Raw genomic sequence first — 17,462 nt, 5'->3', positions numbered from 1 at the left:
AGTGGAACCAGATCAGGACTGAGCTAGCTCTGGGACCACCAGCCTTCATTCCAGTCTCCCTCACTCCCTGGGGAGATAAGATTGGATGTGGCTGCTACCTTTGTGGCCTGAGGAGATGGCTTGAGAGCCCCAAAGCCACCCCTCACCCAATTCCACTAGCCACCACCAGTGGGGGATGGTCCTCCCTCAAGAGATTTTTCCACAGTCAGATGATCACCCCCATCAGTCTTCTATAAAAGTTATCTGCCCTTCTCCTGCTTGAGGAGATAGGTATCTCAGAGCCATGTTCTGTGCCATGCCTTCTCCCCATGAGAAGAAGTCCAAGGATTTCTCTCTTGGTTTCCCTTCCCCAGCCCTTAAATAAACTATTATCTTATTCTATTGGATTTGTGTGCAAGAAGGTGTAATTCTTTAAAGAGGAATTCTTAAGGACTCCAACCCCTATCCCAAATCCTTACTCCAAACCCCCACCCTATTTCACCATAACTAATGCAAGCCTCTCTCTGCAGAGGCAGTGAACTATGGGTGTTGCCTTTTGTAGATGTGATGGTTGGTTAGGCTGAATAGCTTTTTTTCCCCTTTTTCTTCCCCTTTCCTTAATTACAGGAAATGGCTCTCTGGGTGGGAGGGGGCAATGGAATTTTAGTAAATGTACAGTAGTAAAGATGATGAAAAAATAAAAGCAACAAAAATAGAACTTAAAAAAGACAAACCCAACAACAACACCTTTCCTCCTGACAATCAGGACCCCGGAGCAATGTTGAGTAAAAATGCTGACTGGGCTTGGAGTAGAAAGGAATGGAGGTGAAGAAGGCCTTTGAAACAAAATTTTGCCTACAGCTACTTTACCTAGGGCTAGCCCTGGTACCAAGACATAAAGCTGCTCTTGGCTACAAGTCATTTCTTTGGCTCTTTCCCTGGTCAAACCATCTCCATTCCCACAAATGCTAAGTTTTTGTATAGGGGAGGGAAGGCAAATTCCAGATTGATTTCTGGAGGAGTTCAACTCAGAACTACTCAGAAATACCCCTGAACGAAATTTAGTATGGTAAGAAGAGTGTGTACTCTTGATTTTAAAAAAAATATATTACTATATTTTGTTTTTTTCAGTACTTTCATTTCAAATATGTCTTCCCTCCAGGGAGCCATTCCTTATAACAATAAAAAAAGAAAGGGGAAAAACAATTTAGTAAAACCTTCATTTCCAAATATACCTCCCCCACCATCACCCAAGAAGCCATCCTTTATAACAATAAAAAAAAAACAAGGGGAAAAAGTTTGGTAAAAACTAACCAACACTTTAATGGAATCTGACAGTATATGTAGTGTTCCATTCCCCTAGTCTCTCACTTCTGCAAAAAAGGGAAAGAGGTAAATTATCTCATCTCCTCTTCCAAGCCAACCTTGGTCATCACAATCAGAAGAGATACTCCTGGCAAAAGCAACCTCCACTCTAGAAGGCAAAACGCTTCTTAGTTGGTAAATCACTCACTGAGATGTTGTCCTATCAGTAAAGCAAAGGTTAGTTAGATGGCCAGGTAAGCCTACTTTGTTCCATCTTCCATTCAATAAACGTTGAACCCTTCTCTTACTACTAAAACCCCACATTTCTTGAGAAAATCTTCCCTAAATGGAAGAGAAATGACATTCCACACATTACCCCCAAACTCCCTACCATAAACCTCTACCTCCACTAGTTCACACTTTGAAAAACATAAAACCCTCGCCTACATAAATTTTCTTAAAGGTTCATATTTTCCATTTAAGTGTACATTTATTTAGAATTATAATTTAGAATTATTTTCCATTTAGATTTTTTTTCTTTGTTTCTCTTTATATCTATATCTACCTAATGTTCTTCTTGGGGTCCTTCTACCTTTTCATTATAGTCAATGTTCAAATTTAAGCAAAGCAGTCTTTCAATTCCACCCCCATTATTTTTTGTAGTGTTTGTGTAATAGATGTTCTGATTTTGGTGTTATGGTTTTAAGTGAAACCACTGTGTGATCTAAAAGACGTAGTAATTGTAAATAATTATTTTATCTTAGACCAAAAAGAGGAGGAATGCAAGCTGGATTTCTTTTAGGGAACTCCACAGTTCTTTTAATGGTCCCAGCGTTTACCTGAAAGAAAGGCTTAACTTTTTGATACCAATAATCTTCTACTGATGTATGGCTATGAGTCAGAGTCTCCAAAAACCTAAAGTTGATCACCCAAAAGTCAATGGAGAGTCATGTGGTGAGTTTGAATAGGTTGCAAGCTGTCATATATGACAAATTATGCAAGAGAATTAATGTAAAAGATGTTAACAAATAAATATGTCACCAGGGAGGAAAAAAACCCAGGAGGGATAGCTGATAGATAACCATTACAAGTGGTACCTTCTTGATGTCAAGAGAATTCAAGGAAGGGCCTTGGCAATTTAGAACTCAATGTATTAGATTTGTTGGAGGATAATAGTCATATAGAATCAGCAGGTATGTCATTGAAAAGACATCCATGTGAATGAGATCACAGATACATTAGAGTTGTTGTTGTTAGTCTTTCTTTCTGGAGGACCAATAACATCATGGGAGTAATGTCTTGACTTTCAAAGGAATTGGATTTAAGTGAGGCAGAGCTGAGCAAAGTCATCAGCCTCATTTTCCCCTCCAGAGTCATTGGAGTTCAGCAGCTAGACATAAGTCAAAATGACTGACAATGGCCTACTCTGTTGGAGTGTCTTGCAGTAAAATCTCTATAGTACTGTGACTGAACGTTCTTTGCATTGGTTTATGTTATAGATAGTAAAATTCCAAAAGGCAGTTATTGGACTCATTGTATACAATGACTAGTTTAGACCAACTGTATAGCTAGCCTGGCTGTATAGGTACATACAAATGCTTTTGATGATGTATTTTCATTTATCTGCTATTAGAAGGACAAGGCAGTGCCTGTGTTATTGCTTTATCTAGCCTACAATACCATAAGAGCAATGCTTAGGTCTTTTATCTGAAAAAAACAAACCCTAATATTGTCCCTGCCACTTCCTTAAGTTATTATCATATATGTCCCTACCCATTCACTGCTCAACTTCTAAAAGGAGTAGTCTATATTTGTTGCCTCCACTTCTTCACCATCCACTCATTTCTCAGTCCCTAGAAACATGGCTTTCTTTTCTACCCCTTCACTGCAACTGCCCTTACCAAGGTCCATAATCAAGCATATTTCAACCAAATTTATAAATCAGTTCATTTAATAATATGTATAAGGTTAGAAACAAGTCCAGAACAAGACATCCAGGTCACCATTAGGAGAGGGTCAGCACTAGACTTACTTGAGATATTACAGAGCATGAAAAAGATGTGAACTAAAAGATGATTAAGCATAAATTCTGGGCTATTAAATAGATTCAAATACATAAACTGAATCAGTAGTTATCAGGTCTGCATGCTGTTTCAAAACCTATTTTATTAGCTGCTGAACTAGTTTCAGTTCAATAAGCATTTTATTAACCAATCAACAAGCAATTATTAAGTGCCTAATATGTGCCAGGGACTGTTGTGTCAGGAATACAAAGATAACATTGAAAAGTATTTTGCTCAAGTTGTTTATATGGACAAATAAATAAATATACACATACTTAGATAAATAAACCTATGCAAAATACATACAAAGTAGTTTCTAAGGGGAGCACTAACTACTAAAATTCAATTTAAAAATTTAATTTTGTTTAATTTTCAGTTCCAAATTATTTCCCTCTCTCTTCCTCCTCCTTCACATATGGAGAAAGTAAGAAAAACAAAATCCATTACAAATATGCATAGTCATGTAAAACATTAGTCATGTCCAAAAACTGTTTTTGAAAAGAAAGAAAAGAAAATATGCTTTAATTTGTACTTTGAATCCATCAGTTCTCTATCTGGAGGTGGATACATGTTTTATCATGAGTTTTTTATAGCTGTGGTTGGTCATTGTGTTCCTAATCCCTTAGTCTTTCAAAGTTCATTCCCTTTACAATATTATTATTATATAAATTGTTCTCTTAGTTCTGCTCACTTCACTTTGCATCAGTACATATGTGTCTTCCTAGGTTTTTCTGAAACCATCTCCCTCATCATTTCTTTTTTTTTTTTTCTTTTGTGGAGCAATGAGGGTTAAGTGACTTGCCCAAGGTCACACAGCTAGTAAGTGTCAAGTGTCTCAGGCTGGATTTGAACTCAGGTCCTCCTGAATCCAGGGCCGGTGCTTTATCCACTGTGCCACTTAGCACCCCCCCATCATCATTTCTTATAGCACAAAAGTATTCTAGCATATTCATATGTCATACTTTGTTTAGCTATTCCTCCACTGATGGGCATCCCCTCAGTTTCCACTTCTTTGACACCACAAAAAGAGTTGCTATAAATATTTTTGTACCTATGGATCCTTTTCATCTTCATGTGATCTCTTTGGGGTAGAGACCTAGTAGCAGTATTTCTGGGACAAAGAGTATAAACAGTTTAATAGCTTTGGGGGCATAGTTTCAAATTGCTTTCCAGAATTTTAAAATTAGTCTACAATTCTACCAACAGTGCATTAGTGTACCTGTTTTCCCACATCCTCTTCAGCATTTGTCATTTTTGTTATCATAGCCAATCAGATAGGCATGAGGTAGCACCTCAGAGTTATTTTAATTTTAATTTCTCTAATTATTAGACTTAGATCATTTTTAAAAAAATTGACTTAGTCATAGATTGGATATCTTCCTTTGAAAACTGCCTATTCATACCCCTTGACCATTTATCAATTGGGGAATGGTTCTTATTCGTGTAAAGTTGACTCACCTCCCTATATATCTTAGAAATGAGACTTTTATCAGACAAACTTGATGGAGAGATTTCCTGTTTCCTGCTTTTCTTCTCATTTTAGCTGCATTGGTTTTCTTTGTGCAAAAACTTTTCAATTTTATGTAATCAAATGATCCATTTTACTTCCTGTGAGTATCTGTATCTCTTAGTTGGGCATGACACATTCTCTTATCCATAGATTCTTCCATATTCTACTAATTTACCTTTGATGTTTATTCTTTATGTATAAATCATGTACCCGTTTTGAGTTTATCTTGATAATTGCATGAGATGTTTGACTCTATCTAGTTTCTACCAGACCACTTTCCCATTTTTCCAATAGTTGTTCTGAATAGTGAAGTCTTGCCCCAAATAGCTGGGATTTTGGGGTGGAACAAATAATAGGTTACTATGTTAATTTGGGGGGTCATGAAGAGTCAGACAGAACCAAAGCAATTGAACAACTACAAAACCATTCATTTGCTTCTGCATATTGTGTCCCTAATTTATTTCAACAGATCAACCTCCCTATATATTATATATATTATATATTATATATATATTGCAGGGCAATGGGGGTTAAGTGACTTGCCCAGGGACACACAGCTAGTAAGTGTCAAGTGTCTGAGGCCAAATTTGAACTCAGGTACTCCTGAATCCAGGGCCAGTGCTTTATCCACTGCACCACCTAGCCGCCCCAACTACAATCATTATTAAAGCACTGAGGCAATAGAAGAAGGATTTGGCATCAGAGGATTTAGTCAAACCTCAGTTCTGCTACTTATTAATGAGTGACTTTGGATGTCGCTTAACTTCCCGGGACTCAATTTCCTCATTTGTAAAATGAGACGGTAGAACTAGATAACTCCAAAGGACCTTTCTAGCTCCAAATCAATGATCCACGACTATGTAGAAATACTTTACTACTCTTTTAACTGTGAAGATGAACAACTGCATGGCTTGACAGACAGTATAGACAATTATTTAATAACCATAATTAAGCATCTGGTGAGTGCTCTAGGAACCTTGAGTTTCTTGAGACTATTCTGACGTCACAGAAAACGCAGCCAATTATTTCGCGTTCCGTTCTTTTCATTCGTTCCTCCCTTCCGGTGGTCTATTCATTCGTGTTTTTGCTTCTTGCTTTTTTTTTTAATCCCCTTAAGGCACCATGATCTATATGCATATTACATAAGATTAACGTTGTAGGGTTCTATAAAAAAAACACACAAAACTGTCAGGTTCACAAGCTGCCCCAAGGGTGGGGTGGGGGTGGAGGGCAGTAGGGCCCCCAGCCGGCCTTAGCAGAGATAAAAATCTCCTTACAGGTCACCGGGTCCAAAGGGGAAGAGGGCGGGGCGAGGCTCGTCCACGGAACCTACTTCGTCTGTCCCCGCCCCTGCGTTACGTCACTTCCCGCCGGGCTCCCTCGCCAGGCATTGTGGGTGGCCGGCCGGGGTCTCCTGGAGACGACCATGGCCGGAGATGCGGGAGGTCGCGGTTGCCCAGGCTCGGAGATGCTCCTGCACCCGGAGCTGCTGTCCCAGGAGTTCCTGCTGCTCACGCTGGAGCAGGTGAGGCGCCCCCCGGCCAGGCCAGGGAGCAGGCCCGGCCCGGGAGTGGGGTCCTCCGACCCCAGGCCGCCGCGATGCTGGCCCTCGGAACGGGTCGTGATGGCGATAGCAGCCGCTCTCGAGAGCCCCGGCGGGCGAAGGAGGGAGGCCTTCGTATCCTCGCCCGAGGCTTGCCTGGCGACCGCTTGCCACACCCCTCGGCGTCTGAATTGGTTTTCTGGACGGCGAGGGGGTGCGGGCCTTCTTTCTATCATTCATTCCACCTGAGCCTCCAGGTGCCAACTGCAGAGGCCGGGCCAGGCCTGCGGAAAGAGGCCTGTTAGGTGAGGATGGAGGTAGGGAATGACCCTAATAAAAGCCCACCCATCCTCAGGCACTTCCTCAGAACAAGCCCAGGAGGTGGTTGAGGCGAGTCTTTTATCCCATTATCCTGGTGAAGAAACTGAGACTCAGGGTCTTGAGGGATTTGCGGAGGGCTGGTAAGTAGTAAATTAAGTCCTGTTTTCTGACTTGAACTTCGGCACGCATTTGTTACCACATGTTGCTTCGCGGAAGGAAAGGAGGAGAAAGGGAGACCAGGAGCCGGGACAGAGGGAGGAAGTAACAAGGAGAAAAACTACGGCTAGAATAGTGGAGCAGAGGCCCCCCCACCCCCAGCCCCCCACCCCCAATGTGTCTGGCTCTGGGTAACCCACCCTACCCTGCCCTTCTGAATTCCAGGGCCTTCCCTCTGTTGATTATTTACGATTTATCTCGTAGATAGCTTCTTTGGACATAGTTGTTGGCATTGTTTCTCCCCTATTCGCTTGTGAGCTCCTGGAGAGAGGACTGCCGTTTACTTTTCTTCGCATCCCCAAAATTTAGCACAGTGCCTGACACGTCTTAGGCACTTAATAAATTGACTGTCTGATACTTGAGGTAATTCCCTATGTTTCTTTTTTCCTACTTAGTCCTATAGACTATTAAGTCAAAATAAGCAGAGTGCTGTAAGGGAAAATATATTGGATTTAGAGTCAAACATTGGGTTCATTTCTATCACTTAACTAGCTGTGAAACTAGGTAAATCATTTGACCTCTATATACCTCAGTTTCATCATAGGTAAGGTGGTAGTATTTGCATTACCTACCTGATAGATAGGCTCGTTGATCAAATGAAATAACGTTCATGAAACACTTTGTGACTATGAAGATGTTACATATCATGCACTTATATTTATATTATCTAATGATATATTTGCTAATGAAGATCTGAAATCCCAAAGGTTGGTTTTTGAAAAAACTGTTTTTCAGTTGGTAAAGGGTTTAAATTTGCAAGAAAGTGCAACAAAGAAAAAAAAAGTGCAGTTTCTGTTCATTTGGAGAAATAGCGAATCGTATGTTTAGAAGTGGGTGGTACTTTTGAACTGTAGTAAAATATATCATTTCACTTTCAGGCCTTTTTGGAAAGAACTAGGGGTAGTCTTCCACATAATTTCTCTTTCCCAACTCAACCTTTATTTTTGTATCAACCCGAAAGAAATAAGTATATTAACCTCTTAAGTGGATGTTTTAAAATTTTTTTGCAGTGTCATGTAAAGTTATGTATTATCATAGGAACACAGGGAATATACGCTTGAGTGAAGGGCTTGTTTCATTCCTTGTGTCTTCATCCCCTGTGCTTATCATAGTACCTGGAATGTAGTAGGCACTTAATAAATGTTTGTAGATTGACGGTTTAAACTTTTTCATCCCATAACTGCCCTGAGCCTATAAATAGATTGGGGAGTCGGGTAGAAGTCATACAAGATTTCCATTCTGTGTTGATAAAGGAAAGAATTTATAGTTAAATTTTGCCTTTTGTTTTCCACAATAATTAAGAGTGGAAGGGAATGTGGTGAGAGGCATATTTGGGATCTTTGAACTATGGGTGGGAAAAACCAAAACAAAGCAACCAGATAAGCAGTAGTTGATAGTGTATACAGAGCAGATTGCTGTGATGATATACTACTGTCAGCCTCAGAAATATTTTTGAAGGTACAGCTTTTGATTCCAATACCCCCGCAAGTACCACTAATGTAAGGGATGTAAGGAATAATGCTTTCAGAAGTTAGCATTAAATGCTGTATTAGGTCAGACCATTGGTTCTCTTACACAGAATTGAGACTTAGTGGCAATTAAAAAAAAAATGTTTTTGGGAGGATGTAGTATAGTCATTGTTATACTCGGTAAAGTTTAAACTATTGCATGTTATCATTCTGTTTGTGTGGCTAAAATGACCAACATGGAGTGCTAAGCAGTCTTTTTGTCATAAAGGTTGTCTAGGTTTTATCTGTAACCGCTGTTTGCAGAACTTGATACTGTTACAATACTTGTATTTTTTTTTTTTACTATGTGAATCTTGGTCTTTTATAGTCATTATTAGATGTTTTTAGGTGAGGGGAGAGGAGCTCGTAGGTTGAGGATGGTCTAAAAGTTTATTATATTATTATGTTAACGTTTTGAAAATATCTTTGTTCTCTTTTCCACAGAAGAACATAGTTGTTGAAGAGGAAATAAAGATCAACAAAGATGACCTTACAGATCTCTATGTTCAACATGCCATACCATTGCCTCAAAGGGAATTACCAAAAAGTAGATGGGGGAAAATGATGGAAAAGAAAAGAGGGCAAAATGAATTGAAAAATGAGCATAAAAGGTACTTTTGTAGTGCTTCTGGTTTTAATTTCATTTCACATTTTTGTACCTTTGAAAACATTTAAGGTATTACAGATATGTATGGTGTAAAGGTAACAATCCCTAGTCAATGCCTTCTTTCAGGACTGGATGACAGGGATTCTGTAGAATGGAAGAAGTATGGTTCAACACCAGTTAGCGTAAACAATATCTGGAGGATTGCAAGCTCAATAAGAATCAATAGTGGGACATGGAAGCCAAAACTACTGGAATCTTGGACTTCATAAAGAGAAGTACAGTGTCCAGAATGACTGTCCTGGTCAGACCAGAGTTAGGGTATTGTTTTCAGTTCTGTGTACTGCATTTTAGGAAGGATATTTGTGGGCTAAATCATGCCAAGAGGCTGTTTAGAGGACTGGAAACTGCCATACAAAGCCTACTTGAAGGAACTCTCCATGTTTAGCCTAGGGAAGAGAAAAACAGTGCAGTGGAGCTGTGAGGAGAGACAGAATAATTGCTTTTAAGTATTTGAAGGGCTGGCATGTGGAAAAGAGATCATGGACCTGTTTTACTTTACTCCAGAAGACAGAACTAGGAGTAGTAGGTAAAAGTTGCCGAGAAAAGTCCAGCTCAATATAAGGGTAAACTTTTGAACAATTTAGGGCTGCCTCAAAATGTAATATTCGGTTTTCCTTTCATTGGAGGTCTTCAGGTGAAGGTTTGGGTGGCCATTTGTCAAGAATGTTTTAGAGGATATTCCTGATTTAGGTACAACTTGGACAAGTCCTTTCTTCCTCTAAGATTCTCTGGTCTCAGACAGTCAGAGTCTTGTGTTGACAAAGCTGGGCATTGGAAAAATAGGCTCTCAGATTGGATTCATCTTTTCATTTTACTGATTTTCTATCCTTGGTTCTGTGTGTTTTCATCAGAATCAATTCCAGATTCATGGGAATTATATCAGAGGTGATTTCATACCCTAAGAGCCCTTCAAGTTCTCTCTGCTGTGTGTTTTTATATAGGGGCTTATCTTTTTTTTTTTTTTTAGTGAGGCAATTTGGGGTTAAGCGACTTGCCCAGGGTCACACAGCTAGTAAGTGTTAAGTGTCTGAGGCCGGATTTGAACTCAGGTCCTCCTGAATCCAGGGCCGGTGCTCTATCCACTGCGCCACTTAGCTGCCCCGGCTTATCATTTTTTGGTACCTGTTCTTATGCAGATGGTGCCTAATTCAGGAAACTGCTTCAGTTCTAGTACTTTGAAGTTCCAAGGATAGTTTCATTGGTTCATTTAATTAGAACATCCTTTTGAAGAGACCTTCATTGTTGGTTCCATCCTAGTGTGACTGAAGAAGTTTTGCTCTATTTCTTAGCTACAGACTGTATAAGTAGTCCTACCTAGCCATCTTGCAGATATATGCCATTGATCACGAGGTAAGAAGATTAGGGAGGGGATGGTAGATTCATAGGCAGGTAGGTAGATTTATTACTACTTTTGGAAAGACACCTCAAAGCCCTTGCCTCATTTACAGTGTGTTACCAGTCATCTTCATATACAAAATCCATTAAATTGTTAATATATTTATTCTATTATTATTATCATCTCGGTGTCAGACTGGTTGAAAAATACTATTGCATAAACCTAACTATATTAGATAGTTGGGCCTCTGTGTGTAAAGCATTTTGTTTGCCTGATGGTGAACATGCCATTTTAACTCAAATTATAGCATCCTTTGTCTTAAAGCTTATGTGATAATGCAATTTATGTGTTGATATTGATTTCCAATAATTTGTAACAATATATACTGTGGCAATCTCTGGGATTGTCAACGAAAAGACTTTTATACATACCTTGTTGTAGTTGCCTGTTTTGAGTTAAAATATGACTCCTCAGATGACTGGCTTAGAGTGTTTCTTGAGCAAAGATTTAAAGATAACACAGCTATACTTAAGAAAATCTGGCATGTAAAAGTCCAGCTTTGCACAAAAAATAAAAAGAGGAAGATTTTGGTTCATGAAAGGCATCACTTCAGTTTCCTTCATCAAGCTCCCCCTCATGCATTTTAAATTATATGATTTATTAGAATGAGCTGGTGCACCACTTTTTCTGAAACAGATCTACTCCATAAATTTAGGCCCTTTATTGTATTGGATGCCCAAATGAATCTCATGATCAATTTATCATTTATGACTGAATGTATAGATCAGCTACCAGAGATTAAAGTATTCTAGACACTGGATGTGATGCCACTAATAAAACTTTATGGCAAATAGCCAAGGGACCTTTGCTCTGTTTGCCTTTTATTTAAGGAAATGAAATTCCTATATACATTGACTATAGATTTTGTTAACATGTCAAAGGTTTAATGCAATCTTATAATTTGATATCTAATCTAAACTATTGCTCAAGGCAAAGACAGCAATAGCAATGAAAATTAGTTTTAAAGAACTAGGAGAGTGTCATTTATCTAAATTTTTGGAGAAAGTTTGGTTCTTAGTGTAGACTTCCATTTTTTAAAACAATCTCTATTACATTGTATGCACATTAAAGCTGAGTTTCAATATATTATATATGTATGTGTGTGTATATATATGTATGTATATATATATATATATATATATGGATACATTGAAATAAATTACTGATAATTATTTTCCTCTATTTTGCAACTGTAAACCTGTTTGCTAGGACTAATTAGGCATAGTTTTTTTTTTTTTACAAATTCCTTGCACACTTACAGTGCTTTGTACCTCTTTTCCCCCTTTTAAGAAACAAAATAGTTTATATTGCATTTGAATTTCAGGTGATTTTTTTAAAATAATAAACTTATTTATAGTTTTGGGTTCCAATTTTTATCCCTCTTTCCCTCCCTCCCCTTCTCCTTCCCTGAGGCAGCAAAATCAGATATGGGTTATACATGCATGATTATGTAAAATATTATCATATTTGTCATTTTGTACAAAAAACTTGATTGAAAGAAAAAAAATTAAAAGAAAGTGAAAAATAGCATGCTTCAGTCTGTTCCATCAATATCAGTTCTTTCTTTGGAGGTGGATAGTATGTTTTATGAATAGTCTCTTGGGATTGTCTTAGATCATTGTTTTTGTTTTGTTTTGTTTTTTGTATGAGGCAATTGGGGTTAAGTGACTTGCCCAGGGTCACACAGCTAGTGTCAACTGTCTGAGGTCAAATTTGAACTCAGGTCCTCCTGACTCCAGGGCCAATGTTCTATCCATTGCACCACCTAGCTGCCCCAGATCATTGTATTGTTGAGAATAGTCAAGTCATTCACAATTCTTGATCAAACAATATTTCTGTCTGGTTTACTAGTCCAGATATTTTTCAGGAGTTAAAAGGTTTCTGTATTTTTCAGGGATTTGAGTATGGAAGGTTTACGGAAAAGACCCCTCATTGTCTTTGATGGAAATTCAACAAGTACAAGCATAAAAGTGAGAAAGACTGAAAATGGAGCTAATGATCGTCTGAAGCCTCCTCCATCTGTAGGCATTACTAACAATACCTTTAGGAAGTTACCAAATTCAAATGCTTCCTCCCTTACTCTGCCTTCCACCTTGCCTACAGACATTAAAGTGGAAACCAATAGTGACACTAAACAGAACCATGTGCTAATGACTAGTAGGAGTTCATTGGCCAATGTAAAATCACCACCTTTGTCTCCTGTTGGGGGAACTACTGTTGTGAAATTAAAGAGAACTGCTCCGAAAGAAGAAACAGAATCAGTGGTAGGTATATGATGGTTTTCATATTAAATAAAGGGCCGGAAAAGTGAGTGGTGAGGCTAAGGTGTCACTTGTTCATCTTGGATCTTGGATTTCAGTTTTGAATACTTTGAGGCTTAGAAAACTAAAAAATAACCATGATTTCAATTTCTCATTAAAAAAATCTCATTCACTTTTGTATCCATTTATAGTGTCTTTTAACATGAACTATTTTAGGTTAGAAAAACACATTCTGCTCTTAATTCCTTTTTATTTTTTCTGCTCTTAATTCTAACTTCATTTGTTTTTCTTCTTTTTTGGGGGGGGGGCAGTGAGGGTTAAATGACTCGCCCAGAGTCACACAGCTAGTGTCAAGTGTCTGAGGCCGGATTTGAACTCAGGTCTTCCTGAATCCAGGGCTGTGCTTTATCTACTGCACCACCTAGCTGCTGGCCCCCCTCCCCTCAATTTGTTTTTGCTGGTAGAAAGTTGCTATATGCACTCCCTTTGAATGCTTGGAATAATCATAAATTGGCAAAATTGCCACAGTAGTGTAATATATACTTAGTGAATTCATCTGGGTAGTTTTAGTCTGTTAGGTGAGTATTTTGAGATGGGTTACCTAGCTAATTCCTCTTTGGAAGCATTTATTTTGTGATGTTCTTTGTGTATGTATGTGTGTGTGTGGGAGTGTATACACTGATATATACATACACATTATTCTTAGAAAGAATTTACTTTTAAACAAAGGAGAATTTAGGTTAGCTCATTTTCCTAATTGTTTCTCATTGTAATTTTGGAGGTACTCTGACATTCTTCACAACTAACTATTGGGTCATTTTTTTATTTTGTAAGATTCGTGCATTTAACTGTGGAGGGGGAATCTTAGTGATGATTTAATCAAACACCACCCTCGTTTTACAGACAAGGAAGAGGTCTAGAAATTACTTTTGTGATAAGCTTTTTGGGGGGAGGGATCACATGGGAGATTATAACTCCAAATAGTACAAATAAAATAGAATGAGTCTTGTTAATAAATAAGACCTCTACAACTTAAAGATGGGCAAGAAACCCACTGCAAATATTGTGGTGGATGATGATTTAAGTAGCACTTGTATAAGTAATAGTTTTGCACCCACAATGTGGTTTCCTCTTTTGGAGGGTGGGGGGAGGGTACTGGACCTGTGATTTTATTATTAAAGGGAGCTTCTGGTGAGGAAACACCTTCCACCAATGCAGATTGGTTATAATTCATTCTTAGAATGTTGCGTGTGGGGTACAGAGAAGTTATGTGACTTACCTAGGGTCTTAGAGCCAGTGTGTCTGAGGTGGGACTTGGAACCATGTTTTCCTGATTCTGAGGCTAGCTCTTTAGCCACTATACTATGCTGCCTCTCCTTAAATTATAATTTGCTGTTAAATTTTCAGTTTTTTGGATAGTTAACTCTGTTGTGTTTTACCAATGTCTGTGGCACTTATTTTGGTGGACATGAAATAAAATGCATTTCCACCAGATGGCAGCAGTGATCTACTTTGCAAACCTGTGGCTGTTGTATGGGTTTTGTTTTTCATTGAAATGCATATAATAATTTATTTAACCATCTTTATTTTCAGAGTGAATTAAAGCCCACAGAAGCAAAGAGGAAGATCCAGCATGTTACATGGCCATGAATGAATGGGGTTCCCCAAAATGTAAATATATCCTATAACCATAGATTTCAGAACAAAAAGGTCACGTTTATTGACCAGTTTAAGTACTATATTTACAGGGGTTCTGATTGCTGTGGAATTTTCTTAAAAGGTTTAAGACAGCCTTGCAGATAAGTTCCAAAAATTTACCTTCCCCTTAAACATTTTTTCTTTTTAATCCTTTTTAATCCTTCCCCCTCATACACTGGTAGTCAAATAGTTAAAAATCAGTATTTTTTACTAAAGGCCTGATATGTCATTAATCATATTGGCCAAATGGCTGTTTTCAAGTTTGATATTAAGCTTTCCGATTCAGCACAGAAATAATTTTCACCAGACAACTTCAGAGTATGTGACAATTTTCTAAATTTTTGTTCATCTCCCAATCTTTCTTATAGGCAGTTTGGTGGGTTTTCTCCGTCAGTATGTGCTCAGTGGAAGAATGTTTGTCATACAGATGTAATAGCAAATATTACTAATTCCCAAGAGATCACTAAGAAAAATGAATTCATAACATGGTTCTCAAACATAATCAGAATTTACATGTAAGCTGCAGTTGCTTTTATGGTTTCCTCTAGCCACAGGTAACAGAGGGAAGCAGCTGCTGTTCCTTTCATTGATGGGACTGGTAATAATGGCAGACTGGTTTAGTTATGAATTTATGGGTATTTATGTTTATCCACCTGTGGGAATTTACATGTCACCCCTTGATCTATTGTTATGATCTTGCTCTTGAGAATAATACAAATATCATTCACTGCAACTGAATTTGAGGTTAAAGGAATTTTGAACATACAGAAATGATCAACTCATATTTAACCTAAAGGCCTATTAAAATAGTAGCAGCTTTTGACAGTGTGTGCTACTGTAGGCATCCCTATTAGATACTGCCAGTACTGCTCGGTAAAGAGAATTGTATTAGTTGTATGTATAGAGGCCAGGGGAAATTGTCTAGGATGAGTAGAAGAAAAGATTCTGGAGCTGAAAATTCGCTGCAAAAGGACATATGAAATGCCTGATTTGAACTCTTAACTAGGTAGAACATGCTAGTATATTTTAATGGTCTGCCATGGGAATGGCTATCATCTTAACTCTTTAATCACCAAAACATTTTAATTTATTGAATAATTTGTTTGCAGTGGAAGCCAGTGGTAAAGAAGGATTAATTTTCAGTTAATATGCTTTACACCTAACTTTTCTTGAAAACATTACTCACTTAAAGTACTTTTATGGTTGACCTTCAACTTGGGGTAGGATTTTTCCAACATTTTGTAGAGTAGTACCATTACTTTTTGATGCTGAGCTTATTTGCTTGAGTTTAATTCTTGACTAGCCTTACAAACTGTAATTTAGCTTTGTGGATACTTTCTTAAAGTCCAGCCCATGATTTTTTTTCAAACATTTTATGCCTTCAGCTCAGGCTGTGTAACCTGTACTATGTATAGTAAAATAGATAAAGCCTAGGTGTCGATGATTTTTGGAGATGTGGTAATCTGCAGGGCTGATTTATGTGATCTTGGACAACTACAGTGATAAATGTTTATGTTTGAGTATTGACACAATTGCAGATTTGGAGTATTATGATAGATTATATTTTGCATTCTGTAGTTATACTTAGCTTTCTTTTCCATTTCTTTCTCAGTTGAGTGAAAATTATCCTATTGGCAATTCTTAGTCAATAGAAACATTGTAATTGCTTTTATTACTCAATGAAATTAATTTCTTATTTGTGTGTTTAACATACAGGTTAAGTTGGTAATAACAGCTGAACTGTGTAACACCATTGCTTCAAATTGAAGTTTATATTATGGTCATTCAGAGTAAATGCACATATGGCAGCACATTATTAAGCTATTCTTTCTGTTTGAAACATTGTGGAGAAGTCAGAATAGAAGAGTGCCATGCCACGTACGTATGTAATATGAGCATCTTCTCAAGGTATAGATGCATTTTCCTTTAATGTAAGAAAAACCTTTCTCCACATAATAATGCACGTTAAGGACAGGTGTTGGGGAGTAAAAGTGTTAGAAGCTCAGTGTTTTCCATTTTTGTATAGTGCGTTTCTGTCTCTCTTTTTATAATGGTTTGAAGGTCTTTGGAAGAACTTGGTTTGAACTTGGAAGAACTTCTTTCTGGATATTCCTTTATTCACTAACATTTTTTCAAGTCTAAGTTGTAGTTTCTAATTATACCATCCACAAGAGCCAGATTCTCTTAGTGTAGGGGTGGGCAGTATGGTATTGGTGTCACTGTGTGGCCTGATAAAATTTTAGTGGTGTTGTGTCACTTTCTTCTCTATCATATATACCCTTTTCTTTGATTTTTAAAAAATTCCTTTTTCTTTCTTCTCGAGTTTCCTTTCTTTTTATCCATTTCCCCCCCTTCTCTACTGCCTAAGCTTGAAGTCTCACCAGTGGCATTTGGGTTATTGATGACAGTGCGGGCAGAAGGGATTTGCTCCTGCCTTCTCTCTTAAGCCCTGGGTGTTGCTTTCCCTGTTGAGCCAAAAGGCTCCTGTTAACCACAGATAGCATTATACAGATACACTAAATAGCATCACTGGTCCAAAAAGTAATGTACCATTTTAAAATCTCATATTAAAACCTAGAAAGTTACTAGGCACTAGGAGAAGCTGGCTCAACTAATATTATGACCATAATCTGTATGTCTTTATTGAAGCTCTTCACAATGCACTTTTTGGAGTTAGATTTTTCTTGACTTTAGCTGTGGAAGAGGGTCCTAAAAGTGATCTGAAACTCATGAAGTAGCAATTACCTTTTTTAAAGTTTACATTAAGTAAAAATACCAATAGATTGTCATAAATATGTATTTACTTCCCTTCACTATTGTGGATTTTCACTTACATTTAGATGCTGTAAAATGTTCTTTTTTTACAAGTGTGCTCTTTTACTAAACACTCGTGCAGGTTTTGTACTTCAGTATGGGAAAGCTTCATATTGTAATGGACATGTTTTGTATGTAAAGATTCTTTGAAGTAGCCTTATCCTGACTGAAATAAAATGAA

The 17,462-nt window shown here is 37.8% G+C and overlaps 1 protein-coding gene across 1 annotated transcript; it reads left to right on the top strand.

Moving 5' to 3' along the window:
• The first annotated feature begins 6,237 nt into the window (after positions 1-6,237).
• On the top strand, positions 6,238-17,462 carry C3H2orf49 (chromosome 3 C2orf49 homolog). The gene is made up of 4 exons (XM_043997849.1): positions 6,238-6,382; positions 8,890-9,056; positions 12,403-12,772; positions 14,363-17,462. Exons 1-4 carry the CDS (start codon positions 6,284-6,286, stop codon positions 14,417-14,419), a joined length of 693 nt encoding a protein of 230 aa, XP_043853784.1. The 5' UTR covers positions 6,238-6,283; the 3' UTR covers positions 14,420-17,462.

The sequence above is a fragment of the Dromiciops gliroides genome, chromosome 3, assembly GCF_019393635.1.
Source record: "Dromiciops gliroides isolate mDroGli1 chromosome 3, mDroGli1.pri, whole genome shotgun sequence".
Lineage (NCBI taxonomy): Eukaryota > Metazoa > Chordata > Mammalia > Microbiotheria > Microbiotheriidae > Dromiciops > Dromiciops gliroides.
This window is presented reverse-complemented; position numbering and strand designations above follow the sequence as displayed.

What these genes read in the sequence shown, in the direction of transcription:
- C3H2orf49 (XM_043997849.1), top strand. Translation starts at nt 6,284, where the DNA reads ATGGCCGGAGATGCGGGAGGTCGCGGTTGCCCAGGCTCGGAGATGCTC. An exon ending in TGCTGCTCACGCTGGAGCAG is followed by an intron (nt 6,383 to 8,889) that starts GTGAGGCGCCCC and finishes TCTTTTCCACAG; the next exon opens with AAGAACATAGTTGTTGAAGA. An exon ending in TTGAAAAATGAGCATAAAAG is followed by an intron (nt 9,057 to 12,402) that starts GTACTTTTGTAG and finishes TGTATTTTTCAG; the next exon opens with GGATTTGAGTATGGAAGGTT.